Source organism: Elephas maximus, chromosome 19 (genome assembly GCF_024166365.1).
Source record: "Elephas maximus indicus isolate mEleMax1 chromosome 19, mEleMax1 primary haplotype, whole genome shotgun sequence".
NCBI lineage: Eukaryota > Metazoa > Chordata > Mammalia > Proboscidea > Elephantidae > Elephas > Elephas maximus.
In genome coordinates, this window is record NC_064837.1 from 23,172,602 (window position 1) to 23,190,381 (window position 17,780).

General features: G+C 54.4%; 3 protein-coding genes and 4 non-coding genes across 19 annotated transcripts in view; 1 reads left to right on the plus strand and 6 right to left on the minus strand.

Moving 5' to 3' along the window:
• Positions 1-14,174, plus strand: part of LOC126061954 (protein FAM222B) — an 89,793-nt gene extending 75,619 nt beyond the window's left edge. Inside the window, exons 1-7 of one of the 3 annotated variants that reach the window (XM_049858862.1) lie at positions 8,386-9,070; positions 9,241-9,320; positions 9,448-9,568; positions 10,767-10,861; positions 11,946-12,240; positions 12,324-12,406; positions 12,976-14,174. In XM_049858862.1, coding sequence (XP_049714819.1) covers positions 8,953-9,070; positions 9,241-9,320; positions 9,448-9,568; positions 10,767-10,861; positions 11,946-12,240; positions 12,324-12,406; positions 12,976-13,359 — 1,176 coding nt within the window. In that variant the 5' untranslated portion in view covers positions 8,386-8,952 and the 3' untranslated portion in view covers positions 13,360-14,174. Of the gene's footprint in view, positions 1-8,385; positions 9,071-9,240; positions 9,321-9,447; positions 9,569-10,766; positions 10,862-11,419; positions 11,800-11,945; positions 12,241-12,323; positions 12,407-12,975 lie in introns of those variants that run through there. The other 2 variants (XM_049858863.1, XM_049858864.1) reach the window with 2 other exon arrangements.
• Positions 292-9,273, minus strand: NEK8 (NIMA related kinase 8). 11 transcript variants are annotated; one of them, XM_049858855.1, is made up of 15 exons: positions 9,182-9,273; positions 6,541-6,746; positions 6,061-6,293; positions 5,680-5,811; positions 4,942-5,150; positions 4,697-4,776; positions 4,440-4,621; positions 4,192-4,342; positions 3,735-3,811; positions 3,247-3,364; positions 2,458-2,608; positions 2,067-2,230; positions 1,817-1,975; positions 1,465-1,623; positions 294-1,066 (listed from the first exon to the last, which is right to left on the minus strand). In XM_049858855.1, the coding sequence occupies exons 1-15, from the start codon at positions 9,265-9,267 to the stop codon at positions 1,038-1,040; spliced, it is 2,136 nt and encodes a 711-aa protein (XP_049714812.1). In that variant the 5' UTR covers positions 9,268-9,273; the 3' UTR covers positions 294-1,037. The 11 variants fall into 11 exon arrangements, 10 of the variants coding, with proteins under 10 accessions (XP_049714805.1, XP_049714809.1, XP_049714808.1 ...); XM_049858854.1 differs by having other exon boundaries at positions 3,247-3,382; XR_007513939.1 differs by having other exon boundaries at positions 310-388; positions 973-1,066; positions 3,247-3,382; positions 5,680-6,293.
• On the minus strand, positions 13,881-16,420 carry RPL23A (ribosomal protein L23a; the record flags this gene model as incomplete). The annotated part of the gene is made up of 4 exons (XM_049861325.1): positions 13,881-13,942; positions 14,162-14,231; positions 14,713-14,889; positions 16,200-16,420. Coding segments are annotated over 4 exons (483 nt in total), but the record flags the coding sequence as incomplete, so codon positions are not given.
• Positions 14,048-14,119, minus strand: LOC126063347 (small nucleolar RNA Z17). The gene has a single exon (XR_007514287.1). It is a non-coding gene; the product is annotated as a small nucleolar RNA Z17 (small nucleolar RNA).
• Positions 14,308-14,372, minus strand: LOC126063340 (small nucleolar RNA SNORD42). Its single transcript, XR_007514280.1, has one exon. It is a non-coding gene; the product is annotated as a small nucleolar RNA SNORD42 (small nucleolar RNA).
• LOC126063346 (small nucleolar RNA Z17) lies at positions 14,966-15,038 on the minus strand. Its single transcript, XR_007514286.1, has one exon. It is a non-coding gene; the product is annotated as a small nucleolar RNA Z17 (small nucleolar RNA).
• Positions 16,421-16,470: 50 nt separating the features above from the next.
• Positions 16,471-16,537, minus strand: LOC126063339 (small nucleolar RNA SNORD42). Its single transcript, XR_007514279.1, has one exon. It is a non-coding gene; the product is annotated as a small nucleolar RNA SNORD42 (small nucleolar RNA).
• Between the last annotated feature and the right edge of the window lie 1,243 nt (positions 16,538-17,780).

Sequence of the window (17,780 nt, forward strand, 5' to 3'; positions counted from 1 at the left end):
GGGCGGGCCGCGCCACAAAGGCTCACTTCTCTGGAGTCAACAGCTGTCTCGGGGGGCCACGCGCCGCCCAGGGCCCCAGCTTCCAGGTGCTAGGCAGCCGAGGCCTCGTAACCAGGCCCGGAGAACCCGGCTGGGGCGGGGAGGCCGGGCCGGGCACTGGGCCAAAGGAACCTCGGCCCCAGGCTCCGGGTGCGCCCACATTCCTCCCTCGGCCGCGGCCCTGTAACTGAGGTCGGACCCAGCCCAGTCCTGCCCTGGGGTGTCTGGTCGCCACCCCTACCCCTGAACAGACCACAGTGCAAGCAGGCAGCTGACGTTTTTATTGATGTTACTATTTCCAGTCCTCTGGGAAACTGGTCTGGTCCAGCCAGCTTCCCCTTCTCGGAACCTGGTTGGGGTAATGGCGAGCGGTGAGGCGCAACCTTCAGCCGGTATCCCCCTGCAGTAGACACATCTGGAGTCTCCTACTCTCATCCGGGAGGGGAGGGGCGCAGGGGTTGTGCAAGTCCTTGCCTCAGGACAGGGATGGGGGTGGGGGACAGTGCTCTCCGACCTCTCTGCCCCAGGCAGTGCAGAGGCCAGGCGGGCTGAACCCGCAGTCCAGGCGGGCCAGGCAGGCCCTGGCTTGCCCTGCTCCATGGAGCTGCTCTACCTGTAGGCACTAGGGATTTATTTTCTAACTGGGCTGGGGGCGCGCGCGGGGTCTGAGTGCAGCCACAGCCACTTCTATAGCCTTTTTTTGCTAAGGCTCCGGGGACCACCCTGCTTTCAAAGCTAGATCTGGCTTCCAACTCCACCAGGCTGGACCTTGAGGACGCTGAATTAAGAGAAGTGGGAGTGAGGAGGAAAAGAGCAGTGTTGGAGGAATAGGGTGGGTTGAGGCTTACAATCCAAGGCCAAAAGCTTCGCTGGCCTTTATACCCCACTGATGACAGTCCCGGAAGCTGGTGGGGACGGTCATGCCTCAGGCACCTGTGCTTTTCAGGAACATTCAGAGAAGCAATGATCAGGGTGGTCGAGAAGGATGTCCACGTGCCTCAGGGGGGTACTGGCTCATCTGTGACTGCTGGAGGGTACAGAAGAGAAACCCCTGTAGCCTCCCACACGTGCAGTGACCCAGCAGGCTCCACCCACCTCTGCTCCCACATTAGGCTCTGGATTCTGGATTCTGCCAGGTCAGAAATTGAGGTTCAAGCCAAACTGGATTTGGGGATAGGAGGAGGAAGTGTGCATGTGAGCCCCTGGGAGCAGTGGGGGCACCCCTTCAGTAAGGCCCAAGAAACACTCCCCCCTTGCCCACCCCAGATAGGAAGCTCAGAGTTTTACCCCTCGGCTTCTGCTTTCATTTATCTGGGACTGTAGAAGCTTTAGGTGATTTGGGCTGTAACCACTGGGATCAGGGTGTGGGCAGCAGCCAGCTGGGTTAACCCTTATGTGGGCAGGGTGGGAAAAGTTATAACTCACAACGAACAGCCAGAAGAGTGTTTCCATGGCAACAAGACACAGAGGTCACTGTGTAGGGGTGTGTCTCATCTAGCTGCACTGGCCTGGGGAGTCCGGCATCCTCATCCCTCCTTCCCAGTCGACCTCGGGCCCCTTTGCCCCAAGAGTATACCTCACCCTCTGTCAGAGAGAATCCCAAGGAGGGCATGGGAGGGGGGCACAGCCTAGGCAAGCAGCTATCTTCCAGACTGCCCCCCATATGGTGGGCTGGAGAACAAGGGGAGGTTGCTGAGTCCAGCTGCCCAGAGCATGAAACCCCCGTTGCCTGTGGGTCTGCTCACACCTGTTTGCCCCCATGGTGCCCACTCCGCACCTGCCCCGATGGCTACAGTGAACGCGTCTCCACAGGCCACCGTTGCCACCTTGATGCCCTGGAGGCCTTGGACCTGACAGGGTGCTCGGCTGCTCCGGCGGGCATTGGTACCCAATTGTCCATGCTGATTGCTGCCGAAAGTGTAGCAGTCACCTGAGGCTGTAGGTTGGAGGGGAGAGGGGTCCCTGAACCAAATCCCAAGGAGCCAGGTGAGCCCACCTCTGGCCTCCTGTGCACAGGTTTTACTCACCAGTCACAGCAGCTGAGTGAGCAGTGCCCAGGTCCACACTCAGCAGGGGTTCCAGGTCCAGAGGTGCAGAGCCTAGTGGTATGAAGCTCAGGGCTTCCTCCACTTGCTGGTGGGGGGCAGGCTCCTCCCCCAGGGAAAGGTGGTCCAAACCCAGCTTGTTGAATCTGAAGGGAAAGCCAGAAGCCAAGTCCAACTGATAGTTTGTATAGACTGCTCTGCCCTATTTCAGTTCACCAGAGCACAGATCCAACCCTGCCTTTAACTGAGCACTGCCCTTAGCCTCCCTGAGCTGTGGCCCTCAGCAGGAGGTAGGCAATGACAGATGGAGCACTAGCAGCCAGTGAGTAGGCCAGTGAGAGAGCAGGCTAGTCATCCTGGTGCACCTGCTTACCTGTTGCTCCCACAGGCCAGTGCTCTGCCAGGCACAGTGAGGACCATGGAGGAGTCGATGCCACATACAACACGCTGGGCTTCCTGTCCTGGGGGCATGGGCACCTGCTGGGGGCAGCTGTGGGACTCCCTGGTACCTAGTCCCAGCCGGCCTACAAGGAGAAGTGAGGATGAGGACAGCTTGAGCTTTAGGGTTAATGATGCCTGGATGAAGAAGGCCCACCTAGAAGAGTGAAGGCTGTCCCTTAAGCCTGAATTGCCCTTCCTTGGCCCCTCTGCCAGTCAAAATCCTACTCTTCCTTTAGGGCCCTGTTCAGACTCAGATGCCACCTCCATCTTCTCCAGGTAGAATCCATTGCTACTCCCTGAGTTCCTACACCTCTGAACCTTGGGCGTAGCCCTGATGCTGTCCTCTATCATAACGGAGATGTGTGATCCTGCCCCCCATTAGACTGAGTCCTCCATGAGGTCGGGAACCCCACCTACGTCATCTCGGTAGCTTCAGTGCCCAGCCTGAAGCTCAGAGAAAGCCTCAATAAATACCATCGGATGAAGGAAATCTCCCTCATTTCACTCTAAGCACATGAAGGGATAAGCCACATTCCGTGCATCTTGTCTCAGCAACCAGCACAGGGTGGGCACAGAGTAGGTGTGCAACAAGCGTTTGTTGAACAAATGAACAGAACTGGAGAGAAAAGGCAGCAAGAACAGGCCATGGGATGGAAGGTAAGTGTGAGGAGTCAATGAGGGCTGGAATCGCCCTGAGATAGAGCAAGGGCGGGGCACTTACCGCCATCTCCTCGGCCCCAGGCAAAGAGTTCTCGCTCAGTTGATAGGGCCAGCACATGAGAGGCCCCACAAGCCACCTGCACCATCTCATAGCCCAGCAAGGCCTCCACAATGGTGGGCTGGAGGGCAAAGGGAGGCTGTGGGCAAGGGGTCTGGGACTAGCTGCCAGGTCTCAGCACCCTCCCTAGGGTGCTGCTAAGTCCCATGAGGTGTCTGTCTCTTTAACTCCCCCCTACACACACACACACACTTTTTCTCTCTGTGTGCGCACACACACACTCTTTTTCTCTCTCTGCCAGGTGGGCAGCCTTTGGGGAAGCCCAGTCTTTCTGTACTTCCCCTGATGCAGCCCAGAACAGGTGGAGGCTGAGAGCCAGAGGGACCATGGCTGCTGGGAATTCCCCTGCCCCCAACCTGGGTGTCAGCTCTCAGATATGGGCTCCTTACCATCCCCCTACTTCCTCCTCCCCAAGTACACGTGACACCCACCTGGCTAATGTCAGTGAGGCTGCCATGGCCTAGACACCCACTGCTGCCACTGCCAAAGGTCATGATGATGCCTCGGTCTGGGGATGGGGCAGTTAGGAAAGGGAGGAGGAAGAGTTTAGGCTGTTTTTCCAGACAGGCCAGTCCAGCCTTGGGTTTAGGGAAGCAAGTAAAAGTTGGGAGCTAGGGCTGGAAGGATGAGATAGGAGGGGGAGAAAAGTGTGTGGGCAAGTGACTTAGCCTCTGAGCCTTAGTTTCTCCATCTGTCAAATGGGTACAATACAAGTACCTTACTAGATCTGTCATGAAGGGTAAAGGAGATGGTGTAAGTAAAGCTCCATAACTGGGAGATTAAAGCAGTAAGTGGGCAGTCTGCAAATGACAGGCAACGAGAAAGCTGTTCTGGAGGCCCTTTCATGGTGGGGGGGGAGGGAGATAGGCTAGTCCCTGGCGGTCTAACCGGTCAGGCAGGCCGTGAAGAGGTCCCCGCAGGCCACATGCTTGATGGTCACACCTGACTGGCCCTCCAGAAAACGGGAGATGAACTGGGGTTGCTGCTGCTCCATTGCCCCTGGGAGGAGGACGCCCCCGCCGGCGCCTAGGGGCGGGGCCTGCGGAAGGGGGCAGGGAAGGGCGTGGCCGGAGCCTGAGCACCCTCTCACCCCTCCACAAGGTGCTCCAGCCCTGTCCCACCCACAGCCTCCTCACCTCCCACAGTATGAGACGCCCGGAGCGCGTGACGCCTGCCTTCTGCGTGCGCCCTGCTGCCACTTGGACCACCTCTGTGTTGAGCATCGGCAGCCGCAGGGGGGCGCTGAGACCGCCACCCCACGCATACACAGAGGACAGAGGTGGGGGGATGGCCGGCCGCACTGGGCCCCGGGGGACGCCTACAGCGCATCAGGCTTATTAATTGGTGGGAACAGCGGGCACCCGCGGAGTCCCAGCAGCCTGCCCCAACTTACCCCTGCAGCGGGTGCTGGTGGTCCTACCCCCTGCGCTGCCGGGGGCCATGGGTGGTCCAGTGGTCAAGGACTTCTCCACCCTATAGGACAAATGGCCTCAGGAGACGGTCCCTGGCCAGCACTCTGACACGCAGGAATGGAGGAATGGCCCGATACCCCCTCTACCCCTCTCACTGGGTGTGCCCCCTCTGCTCCTGCCATCCAGGGCCTCTCCCCACTCCCCCGGGGCCCCTCCCAGTACAGGCCTCCGCATGCGGACGCTGCCCACATCGGTGTGGAGGTTGAGAAGGGCACGGATGCAGAGGGGCTGTGCCATGATGTGGCTGAGTGGTGGCCGCTGTGCAGGCTCTAGGCTGAGCAGACTTAGGACCAGCTGGCGCAGCTCAGGGCTGTATCGGTCAGAGATGGGTGCAAAGGTGCCGCTCATGATCTTCAGCACCAGCGCTGGCAGGTTCTATGAAGGCACCAAGTTGAGGGGTTGGCCTAGGGCTGTGCTCTTATGCCAGCAGCACCCCTAACTCTGAGTCCCAGGCCTGGTCTGATGGAGTAGCCTCAACCCTGCCCTCAGGAACCTTTAGTTTGATGAGGGGACCCCCCCCGCCCCCGCCACTAATGATGCCAGAGCCAAACCCTGCCTTCAGGAATCCTTAGTCTGATGGGGGAGCTACAGCTATGTCCTCAGAAACCCAGATTGTTGGAAAAACTCAAGTCTTACCCTTGAAGGTTCCTTAATCTGAAGGAGCCACAGCCCTGCCCTCAGCCTAATGGGGGGGAGGGGGGTGGAATCAGCCTCTACCCTCAGTAACTTTCAGTCTGAGGGAATCACAGCCTTGCCCTGGGTTAATCCACCAGTCTGATGCGGGAGAGACATAACCCAGTGATAACAGAAGAAACACAGAAATGCTTGGAGCTGAGAGTTTCTGGAGGAGGGAGGTAGAGATTTCCTAGTTGTCCTCTTGGGTGTGTTTACTGCTTACACTCACCGCGGCCTCAAAGGCCCTCTTGAGGCTGGCCAACTCGTACAGGACACAGCCCAGGGCCCAGATGTCGCTCTTCTGGTTGTAGGGTTTGCCCTCACACAGCTCAGGGGAGATGTAGCATGGAGTACCCACCACCTGCACCAGGAAAGCCAGTATTACAGCCCTGGGGGTGGAGGAGATGGGACCAGGTGCTCTGCACACAGGTCCATTTGTGGGCAGCTTCTTCCCAAAGCAGGCCAAGGCCAAGGTGCTTCCTTCTGCAAGACTACCCAGCCAGGGGCCAAGGTCTTTGGGTGGGGGGAGAAGGGAGGAGGTAGGGATACAATGTGGACCTTGGCCCCCAAGACCTCCTGCACTCCCGAGGTCCCCTCCATGCCCAGGCACCGTGTAGGCCTTGCTCTTGCTGCTAAGGATCTTGGAGATGCCGAAGTCGCCAATCTTGACTACCATGCGGTGCTTGTCGAGAAGGATGTTCTGAGTCTTGAGGTCCCGGTGCAGGATAAGGTGGGTGTGCACGTGATGTAGTGCCAGCAGGATCTGCACGAAGAAGTGCAAGATGGTCTCCTCCTCCAGCAGGGAATTGCAGCGCTTTTGGATGAACTCAGCCAGGGTGCCACCTATGACCACAACAGGGTGGTCAGAATCCGGGCTTTTCCATGCCCAGGACAGCACCTCTTCTTTTATGGAATACTACACTGAGGCCGGGGAGGGCAAGGGGCCTGGGTCACACGACTGGGACCAGAACTCTATACCCCTGACCCTCAGCCAAGCCCATCCCAAAGCAGGAAGCTGGCTAATCTGTGTCTGCCTGTCCCAGAGGCAAGGGGTCCTTGGAGCCAGGCCAATGCAAGGAGGCTGGCCCACCTGGTGCGTATTCCATGGCAATCATGAGGGCCTTGTCCTCCAGGAAGTTCTCGTAGTACTCAATGACATTGGGGTGGTTGAGCAGCTTGAGGACCTGGCACTCATTCTGGGCCGCCTGCCTCTCCTCCTTGGTCATCTGCTCCACTGGAATCTGCTTGATGATCACCAGCTTCTGGTCAGCCTTGCGCAGGCACAGGTGTACAATCCTGGGGACACGGAGTACGGTGGCGGGCTCGGGTCAGGCGGGGCAAACCTGGTGCCTGGGAGCTCCTTAAAAGAGCAGAACGGGGACCCAGACTAAGAAGTCATCTAACCAAGGAGTCCCAGTGGCACAGTGGTTAAAACACTCAGTTGCAAACTGAAAGGTCAGGAGTTTGAACCCCACCAGCCACTCCACAGGAGAAAGATGTGGCAGTCTGCTTCCATAAAGGTTTCAACCTCTTAAACCTTATGGTACAGCTCTATTCTGTCCTATAGGGCCGCTATGAGTCGGAATGGACTCAACAGCAATGGGAAGCCAAGGGCCCAAAACACTGAGCTGGAGAAACGGGAGGAATGATCACAAACGTGGTGTGAGGCCTTGGGGAAGTTATTTAACTTATCTGAAACTCAGTTTTACCACAGGCGCAATGAGGAAAAAGTAATCCTGATCTATAAGTTCCCATAAGAGTCCTTGGGTGGTGAAATTGGTAAATACCCTCAGCTGCTAACTAAAAGGTTGGCGGTTCTAGGCCACCGAGAGGCACCTTGGAAGAAAGGCCTGGAAGCCTACTCTGAAAAACCAGCCATTGAAAACCCTACGAAGCACAGTTCTACTCTGACACACATGGGGTCACCATGAGTCAGGGTCAACTTGATGGCAATTGTTTTGTTTTGCTTTAAGTTCCCACAGACTCTGGAGTCAACTGCCTGGGTTCAAATCCTTGCTTCTCCTCTTACTGTCTGGTCTTAGACAAGTTATGTGACATCGTCATATGGAAAATAGGGATAATATAGAATCGACTTCACCGAGCTGTTAAGATCAAATGAGAAAACGCAGAGAAGGCACTTAGCAAGTTCCTGGCACACAGAAAATGCTCAATATGTACAAACCATTCATATTATTATTTCATTTCTAGTCTGTGGTCAATGTCCATAATAGCAGGGACTACACTCCCCTTGTTTACCCCTAAGTTCCCAGTGCATAGCCCAGTGTTTAGCACTTATTAGGAGCTCAATAAATATTTGCTGAACAGTCTGAAATTTATATCTCCAGCCCAGACCTCTCCTCTGAGCCCCAGACTGACACATCCAACTACCTGCTTTGCATCTCCACCTGAATGGCTCATAGCCATCCTACACTTTAGCAAATTAAAACTCTTGTTTCCTACCCCCCCAAAAACTTTTCCTTCCCGGCTCTTTTCCATTTCAGTAAATGGCACCACCATCCTCTACTTATTAAAGTCAGACACCTGAGAATCATCCCAGGGTCTTTCCTCCATTTCACACCAACTCATCAGTAAATCCTGTGTTTCTGCCTCCAAAATATCATGACGCCATCCACTTCTCTCCATGCCCTCTGCTATAACGCTTGATCAAATCATCGTCTCTTACCTAAAATGCACACTAGCCTCTGAAATGGTCCCTTTTGCTCTTGTCACCCTCAAATCTAAATTCCACATAACAGCCAGAGTGATGTTTTAAATACTCAAGTCAGTTCAGACCCTTCCTCTGCTTAAAACTCTTCCCCTTATAAAAGGTTGCCGCTGGGTCACTTCTGACTCATAGCGACCCTAAAGGACGGAGCAGAACTGCCCCATAGGGCTTCCAAGGAGCTGGTGGTGGATTTCAACTGCGAACTTTTTGGTTAGCAGCCTGAGCTCTTAATCACTGGGCCACCGGGGCTTCCTTCCCCGTATACTGCAAATAAAATCAACCCCTTTACCTCGGCCTACAAAGCCATAATCTGGTCCCTGTCCACCCTGACAACCTCATTTTATAAATTCTCTACCCTGCCCACTACATCCCAGCTACACTAGTCTTTTTCTCAGTTCCTTGAATGCTCTGAATTTTTTCCCTCCTGAGGATCTTCACATATGCAGTTTCCTGCCTGAAAAGGCCTTCACTCTCCGACCACTGGTCTTCATTCTTCAAGTCTTGGCTTTAACCTCACAGCTCAGAAAAGCCTTCCTTGACCAAACCCTAATAAATTTTTTCCCTGGTGGTGTACTCTCCTTACAGCCTGTTAATAACTTCCCTAACTGCCATACCTTTATAACTCCTTTAACAATTTGTCTTGCTTATTGTATAGTTTGCTTCTATAGTCTGTAAATTCTTTGACGTAGATCAAGGATCATGCAAGTTTTAGTTATAAGTGTTTACTCAGTCCCAGGATCTGACTTGTACAGTTGGCGCTCAGTGTTTGTTGAATGAATGAGTCACGCAGCGAAGAACTCGGCGAGGGCGCGTAAGCTTGCCAGGGGCGTGGCCTCCTTGGGGGCGGAGCCTCCCGCCAGATCTGGGACCGGAAACCTGGACGCGGCTCCACAGAGTGAGGGCTCACGTCTTGGGGCGGGGCTAACCGGGCAGCGACGTCACGGCCAGAGCTGGGGCTTATTTTCCCTCTTTCCAAGCACTTGCCTCCCCCAGACCCCTGGCTCACCCGAATGCACCTCTTCCCACCACACGGATCCGCTCGTACTTCTCCATCTCATTTTTCAGAGCCACACTTCCGGAACCCCGCCACATACAGACACAGCGCGTGCGCAGACCCGCCCACTCTAAGGCCCCGCCCCCGCCCTGTGAGTATTTGTGGGGCGGAGCAAGTAGAGCTCAGACTTAGGTTCCCCTCCACGTCTCTGCTGATTTACACCGTCCAGGCAACCCTGGCACGCGAGCGCTTTTCTTTCTCGATCCCGCCCCTCACAGGGTCCGGGGAATGGGGTGATATCCCACTGTTTGTCGCGCCCCGCTGTAGCCAGCACGGTACCGTCGCTCCCCACACGTGTGGCCCAATCCAGTCCTCGCAAAGCCTCGATACACCTGAAGGGTACCGTGCCCCGAGAATTGACCTTCCGCAGACCAGCTGGGGGTGGGAAGCGAGGACCCACCTCCCTCTGCCCAAGAGTGACGTTATTTCAGAAGGAGAGGGCGGATTCGCACTGGCACGGAAACGATAAATACTTAACCAAAACTGAACCGAGAGTGTCAGCCCTTTCGGTCTGCGGGGTAGGGAGCAGGGTTAGTTTCATGTTTGCCTAGGGAGGGACCGGGGAAACCCCGAGCTGTGCAGTTTGATTCACCTGGGGAGGATGTGACACAGTTTTCAGTCTGTCCCGAGTAGTGAGCACCGCGCTTGTCAGCATCCTTCAACTGTCCCCTCCACACACGCAACGCTGCAGCAGGGTGCTCTGCCCTCAGCGTTCAACTAGAAAAAACTTAATGGGGGGAAGATGGGAGATAGGTGGACTCCTGTCTGGGATAGGTGCAAGGTCTGCCTAGAGGTAGGGGGTGCTGGCTGGTATCACCATCTCGGGTCTTGATGGGAAGTCAGTTTAATTCAAGGTTCTCTCCGGCGGCTCCTGCTCTGCGGGAGCTCCATGAAAATCTCAGTCATAAGAAGGAGGATGGTGATTAGCTCAAGGTTAGTATCTTTATTTCTGAGTGAGCGAGGTATGTTGAGGAAACGGGTGTTTATCCTCTGTCCCCGCCCCAAACCAACGCGCATGGAATGACCACGAGAGCCCCTCAGTCTCTGGCTCAGGTCGTTGTAGGCAGGTGGACAAAGCTGCCCTGTAAGCAAAGGGGAGTGCAGAGAGGGAAAGCCGTTCACCCGGGACACTAGTGCCCTCACCTAGAAACCAACAGGCCGAGGTTGACCCAGGAGGCCCACAGGGGTTAATGTGTAACCTTGGAGCTGTCAGAGGAGGCAGAACAAACACCCAAACTGCTTAGTCCCTGGGTCTCTGGCGCCCCATACTTCTGGCTTTCTCTTCCCTCCCGCAGCACCTTTCCCCTAGCCCCTGGTCCCTTCCTACCCCCTCGGGGCTCAACCGCTTCCTCCCTTTGCCCAGAGTCTAACTTTCCTAAAACGCAACTGCCATGCTCGTTGAAGGCAGGAGGCCCTCGCCACAATGAGGACAGGCTGGCACCTAGTGGCCGCGAGCCGCAATTGCTCCAGGCCCTTGGGCTGGAGAATGAGGGTCACTCCAGTAGCCTGGGCAAAGCGTCGGTCTTCCCCGCCCCAGCCTCCAGGGAGCCAGAAGAGGACTGGGACTGTCTGAGGGAGGATTGTGACAGCCGCCTGGCCCCAGGAGCCCAGGAGCAGCTGGGAGAAGAGGTGGTGAGTTAATAGTTCCTAAGCACCCACTTGGTGCGGGGGGTGGTGGTGGGAAATAGGAGCAGGTAAGCACGACCATCTTGGCCTGAAGAAGCTAGTGGGTCCAGTGCAGGAACAGGGTCTGTGCAGAAATCATCGTCCGATCCGGGCCTCCGACCCCTCCGCAGGACCAGGGCTTAAGGGGCGTGGGTGACAGGTCCCGCCCAACTTTGCTCAGAAAGAAGTTGAGGGTGGGGAGGTTTCTCTCAGTCCCCGCCCAGGGCGGGGAAGCCGGTGGCCCCGGGGAAAGTGGGGACGCGGATTAATAAGGCCAAGCGAGCGAGGGCGGGAGCGTACTCCGTCAGCAGTCGGGAAGCGCCAGCGCGGGGTGCCTCGGCAGCAGAGCCTCCGGGACAGCCCCTCTTCGCCCGAAGCCTTCGGGGGCCTGGCGGGGCCCGGGAGGCGCCCGGGAAATGGGGCTCGCGCCCTCCGCGCGGCACAGGCGCCGGGGAGCGGGGGCGGGCGGACGGGGCGGGGCGGGGGCGCGGGCGGCTGGGGGCGGGGGCAGAGGCCGCGCGGGGAGGGGCCGGGCGGAGCGAAGGGGCCTAAAGGGCTCCGCGGAAAGTGTGCGAGGCTGGCGGCCGGCGCGAGGGCCGGCGGCGGCAGGAGAGGTGTTCGGGGCGGACTGGCCTGAGAAGGAGCCTGTTCCCCGAACAACCTGAGGCAGCCGCCAAGAAGGCGGGCAGACAGACGGCAGGGAGGGCCAGTATGCCCCTTCTGCTGCACCCCGCCTTGCCGCTGCTCCTGGGCGCCACGCTGACCTTCCGGGCGCTCCGGCGCGCGCTCTGTCGCCTGCCCCTGCCCGCGCACGTGCGTGCCGACTCCCTGCGCACCTGGCGCTGGCACAACCTGCTCGTCTCCTTTGCTCACTCCATAGTTTCTGGAATCTGGGCGCTACTGTGGTGAGTAAGCGATTGGGGGACTGAAGGTAGCTAGGGGATCCGTGCACAGGGAGCTGAAACTGGCTCTTGCTTTACTTCATCGCCCACGGGCGGCTGAGGCCCTGCAGTCTCACCTGATTCTCTATTTTGGAATCCTATCCAACCAGGAGTGGAAGCGGCCCCAGGGGAGGGGGAGTCTCACCTGGGAAACCGGAGGCACAGCGTTTCGGCCAATCCCCTCCTTGCTCCCTAGTCAGCCAATAGCGCGAGCGGCTGGCCCAGACTCCCCCAGGACTGCCAACAGTAATTGGGGATTTGAGGGCCAGGGCCCTTTGGAGTGCCGAAACGGTGGGAGCCTCGCTTCTTTCCTCCCTTCCAGTGTATGGCAGACCCCTGAAATGCTGGTGGAGATTGAGACGGCATGGTCACTTTCTGGCTATCTACTTGTCTGCTTCTCTGCAGGTAGGTCTTGCCCAGGAAGCCAAAGTTGGTAGAAGAAAGCTTTTCAGCCCTTTTCATGACCTATCCTTCCATTCCTCCACTAGGTTATTTCATCCACGACACGGTAGACATCGTGGTGAGCCGCCAGGCTCGAGCTTCTTGGGAATATCTTGTCCACCACGTCATGGTAAGTGAGCAGGGGCTGGGGTATAGACCTGGTGCTGGCTACTGGGTCTCAACCCAGTCTGAACCTGAGAAGGCCATCTTCTCTTAACCCTGGTCTTACCCTTGTCCTACATCTTTTCTCATGCTAAAAGCTGAGGGTTGGCACTGTCCCTACGCTCCCCACTTGAGGCCTGCAATCCTTGGTCCCACCTAAACCAAAAAACAAACTTGTTGCTGTTGAGCCTGTTTCAACTCATAGCCCTACAGGACAGAGTAGAGCTGCCCCATAGGGTTTCTAAGGAGCAGCTTCTGGATTCAAACTGCTGACCTCTTGGTTAGCAGCCAGAGCACTTAACCACTACACCACCAGGGTTTCCCCAGTGCACCTTGCACCTCCTTAAATAGGCTGGAAATTCCACTCAGTGCCAGGCCCTATGATCAGAGATCAAGGTTTAATGTTGAATGAAGAAGACATTTTAACTACATCAGGAGGAAAGAGGGGGCTTCCAACTCTGTTGTGATCACACTCCTACCAACTTCCAAGAAAGTTTTGGCATCTCTGGTCCCTAACCCCTGTTCTTCACCTTCTAGGCCATGGGTGCCTTCTTCTCAGGCATATTTTGGAGCAGCTTTGTTGGTGGGGGCGTCCTAACACTACTAGTGGAGGTCAGCAACATCTTCCTTACCATCCGCATGATGATGAAGATTAACAATGCCCAGGATCTCCTTCTCTACCGGGTCAACAAGTATGTCAACCTGGTCATGTACTTTCTCTTCCGCCTAGCTCCTCAGGCCTACCTCACCCATTTCTTCCTGCGTTACACCGGCCAGAGGAACCTGGGTACCTTTCTACTGGGCATCCTGCTCATGCTGGACGTGATGATCCTCATCTACTTTTCCCGCCTCCTTCGCTCTGACTTCTGCCCTGAACGTGTCCCCAGCCAGAAACACAAAGACAAATTCTTGACTGAGTGAGAGCAGAGCCTGGGACTCATGGCAAGGCCAGGAAACACAGCCTAGGAGAGCAAATTCACACAACAACTAGGACTTCACCCCAAGCCTGGGGTGTTCTTTGTGACCAACCTCTAACCTTGGGCACCTGGTATTGAAAATACTATGAAAGCACTCCTCTGAAGTCCTTGTCCTTTCTTGGGCAAGCGGTGAGGGAAGCAGACAGACCGGTTGGACACGGTAGATGGGTGTGTGGGGACTGGGTGCTACCCGAAAGCCAGCCAACCCACACACTGCCCGGTAATGGATGCTAATGAAAACTCTCAGTGAAGTTGTCTTAGGACAGCTAACCTTAATCTGGGTCACAAAGTATGTCTGGTACGTAAGCTCCTACCACCAGGGGTTACGAGTATGGTGGGGTGTCAGGGCTGAGTGTTTTAATAGCAACAAAGCAGACTTAAGAGTCTTGCCCAGGCCCCGTAGCTGTGTACCATAGCATGGCTTCACCCCAGCCCAACCAGAAACAGATACAAAGACAAGAAGCATATGTGGTGAAAAAATTTATATTTAGAATTAGCCAGCTGGACTCAGTTTATATGATCCCAATCTGAAAAACAAAAGGGAGCTTTGTTACTAAGAGCTGAAACGTGAAGATTAAGTTGGAATGTTATGGTTAAAAAAAAAAAACGAGGGCGAGGCCTGTTACGGATAGGGTGCAGTCAGTCAGTTAAGACTCATCACCAAACATCAGGCTTTGGTCACTAACAGAGGCATCATCTGTACCCAGGGGGTGGGTGTTAGGGAGTTTGTAGAAGAGGAAGCTTACTTTGTTGGCAACATCCAAAGCATCATAGTCAGGAGCCAGTCGAACATATGCCTTCTTCTCTCCATCGGGTCTGGGGTGGAGAAGGGAGCCTTAGTCCTGAGTGTTCGCACTGCCTCCATTCCCGCCCTTCCTCCCTTAGTCCTCTGGCACATCAGCGGTTCCTTTCTTCATGTCATTCTTTTCCAAATAGTGATTTTTCCATCATTTGCACAGAGGGTGGTATAAGAGCCACAAAGTCACAAATTAAGCTAATTCTCTATTCCCTTTTATGGGAAACACCATAGGCCACAAGACATTTAGGAATCAAACCTAAGTAATGCGACACAACTGTTTAATTCTAGAACCTGCCCCTGCCCCCTGAAAAGCCCATACTCCATACAAAGGAATACAGTTACAGCAGGAGCTGCTCTTTTCTCTAGGCTTGCAAACTACCAAACCGACCTCTGACCTCAAGAGTAGAAGTAGCATCAAAAAATCCCATGCCGTTCAGGACTTCTGGCTCTTAACTGTGGCCCGAGCTTCCCCCTGCCATCCCACAGGACCCCACTTACCTAATCAAGGTGTTGACCTTGGCCACATCGATGTCATAGAGCTTCTTCACAGCCTGTTTGATCTGGTGCTTGTTGGCCTTGACATCCACAATGAACACAAGTGTGTTGTTATCTTCTATCTTCTTCATGGCTGACTCAGTGGTCAGAGGGAACTTAATGATGGCATAGTGGTCAAGCCTGGGGAAGAGGCAAAATGGGGTCACCTGGCCTAGGCCTAGTAGGTGAAGAAAAGATGTGCTCTCTTTTGGAGCCCAGTGCATCAGACAATAAGGTAGCAATCATTTTGGTCAGACTTTGGTCGCTGAATAGACGTCATCATCTGCACCATGAAACCTAGGGACTCTGAGCCCCAGATGGGGGTTAAAGACTTTGTGCACTTTCTCTTGAAAGGCTCATCTTTGAGTTCCAAATCTTAAACATTCTTTATCTTATTTAACATTCCTGAGGGGCAGAATAAAGTCTCACTTAAAGAAATTTTAGACTTGAGAGGCTAAGCAACTTACCTCAAGAGCACTAGGCTAGACTGGAAACCCAGGTTAGGGTTTCATTCACTGTGAGACTATTTCTACCCCCTTTGCTGAAAACTGGCTCTATGCTCCAGAGCCCACTGATTCTTGACAGGAATATTTATAGCTCAGGTTAAATTCACAGTAGCTTGAGCACACCTGTAACACAGCTTTTCTCCTGTAATTTAGACAAGCCAAGTTCTGTCCACCCAGACACTGCTTCTTATCTCGAAGGCTGAGGTATGGTCTCAAACTCTCACCACACTAAGTTCTATGTCCAAGTGGGTGAGGGGACTGGGGGTAGGGGTTGTTTTCTTTTAACTGCTGTCCTCTATGCACACAATCCACTTTCCTACCTCTCCCTTAGGAAGCAGTGGGAGGAAGAGAAACCCACTGGTGTCACCTACTATCATGGCTCTAACTTCTGGTCCCTAAATTTTTGCAGTAGTTTGACACCAAAATACACAAGAACCCCAACCTGCCTCACTGTCCCCATCCACCTACCCACGCACCCACCAATCCTTGAACACAGTGTGAAACTTTGGAAGTAAATGAAAAAGCTTTCTATACATTGTTGCAGGCCATCACTGTTCCCATCATCAATCTAGAATCAACCCACATCCTTGCTCTCCAGGACTTTTCACTACAGCAAAACCCAGGACTCCAAAATAAGGACATCTAAGCCTTCTCTATTGTCTCAGTTAAGTGGACTGTCAAGCCCTTATCACATATAAGGCAATAATTAACCTAACAGAAAATCTGAGTGACTCGGAGTTGATTTAAACAGAATTAGCACCAATTGTAAAAACTTCTCTTGTTTTTACATACGGCAAAAACCATCTCCTCACGTTCCCATTACGGAAGCTACTGAGTACCGACATGTTTCTCCTAAGCCATGCTCTAGGTTGGGCAAATGTGTATCTCCAAATTACCAACGGAGAACAGTCAAATATTTCTCCACATATACAAGGGAATACTGACTTGTTTCTCCTGGGGGCGCTCTTCCGAGGATATTTGGGCTGCCTTCGCAGCCTCAGTGTCTTGGGCCGCCGGAAGGTGGGTGAAGTGCGGATCTTCTTTTTTTTGTGGCTATGGACGCCTTTCAGCACTGCCTTCTTCGCCTTCAACGCCTTTGCTTTGGCTTCAGTTTTGGGAGGCGCAGGGGCTGGGGAAAAAAAGAAAACGAGGGTGCAGGACTCAGAAATCCATCACTTTTGGCCTCAATACCTGTGGTGGGCGCCCCTGACCACACGTGCATCAGTGGTTCCTTTGAAGACATCACAAGTCTCAGGAAATTAAAATTTTTCCATCACATGCACGACACTGAGGACAAAGGAGATCTACTTGGTGTAATCCAAGGACACAACGAAGAAAAAAACGACTAGCACTGATCGAACGCTTGACACTTGCCAGCAAGGTTATTAAGGATTGCATACATACTGCTCTGGGGGTCTATGCAGCCTCGTTTAACCAAAAAAAAAAAAAAAAAAAAAGTACAAGGTAAAACTGAGGGCACGAATTTCTTTTAGCTCTGGAGACAAGCAGCTCCAGCATGTGGACGTGTGTAGCTCCTCCGAGGAAGGGGCCGACTGGCTCTCCCCGGCGGATGATGCCGTGCCGGATTGCCTACTCCACCTTCTCCGTCACTGGAGCCCGGCCCATGCGGCTGGGCCCACGCGGCCCACATAGGCCGCCGCGAAGCCGAAATGCAGTCAGCTGCTCCCGAGCAGATCCCCCGGGGATGAGCCCAGAAGCTATCCTCCCAGTTCGTTCCCTCTGCGAGGATTTCACACAAGCCTGGGGTGGCCCCTAGCCCCGACACACACCTTCCTTCTTAGCTTTCGGCGCCATCTTCGTAAAAAGGGTTTTTCCACGACCGTTCTCACGGGCTTATAGAATCAAGTCTCACAGAAGACTCGCGATGGTTCCACTTACAGCGGATTGGATAATTTGTAGCGTGGCGCCCGCCGGGAATGGTAGTTAGATTTAATTTCTCTACGGGAAGGAATAAGCATGCGCCAACCCCTGTTCCTGTAAGGCACTAAAGCTTCTTGGGAGTTGTAGTTTTTTTAGGACACGTGTTGACTTGCTCTGGCTTGTGGATGGCGTAGCCGGTTGTTGCTTGGGTCTGGTCGTACGCTTCCCACTTTGAGCAACTTCTGGTCTCAAGAAGGATGGCCTGCAGCGCCAGGAGACAGTAACACTGCCACCTGAAAGACTACAGTTAGGCTGATTCGGGGACAGCGAAGCAAATTTGTAGAACGTTAGAGCAGGGTTTGCCCAGTCCTACTCCGTCAGTCAACACCTGTAGGGTCACTATGAGTCGGAATTGATTCCACGGCAACGGGTGTTTTACTCCCTCAGTCGACACCTGTGGAAAATAAGGTGCTGAAAGGAGACGTCGTTTATCAATAACGCCTGATTTGGTGGCGGTAAAATCTAGTTAGGCAAAGGGAAAGAAGTATCCGAGTAGGTGCATGGAGGGCACGTTAGTTCTCCCACCTCCCCTTTACCTGTGACAATGTCAGACTTCGTGCGTTTTCCCGATAATACTCTTGAGGA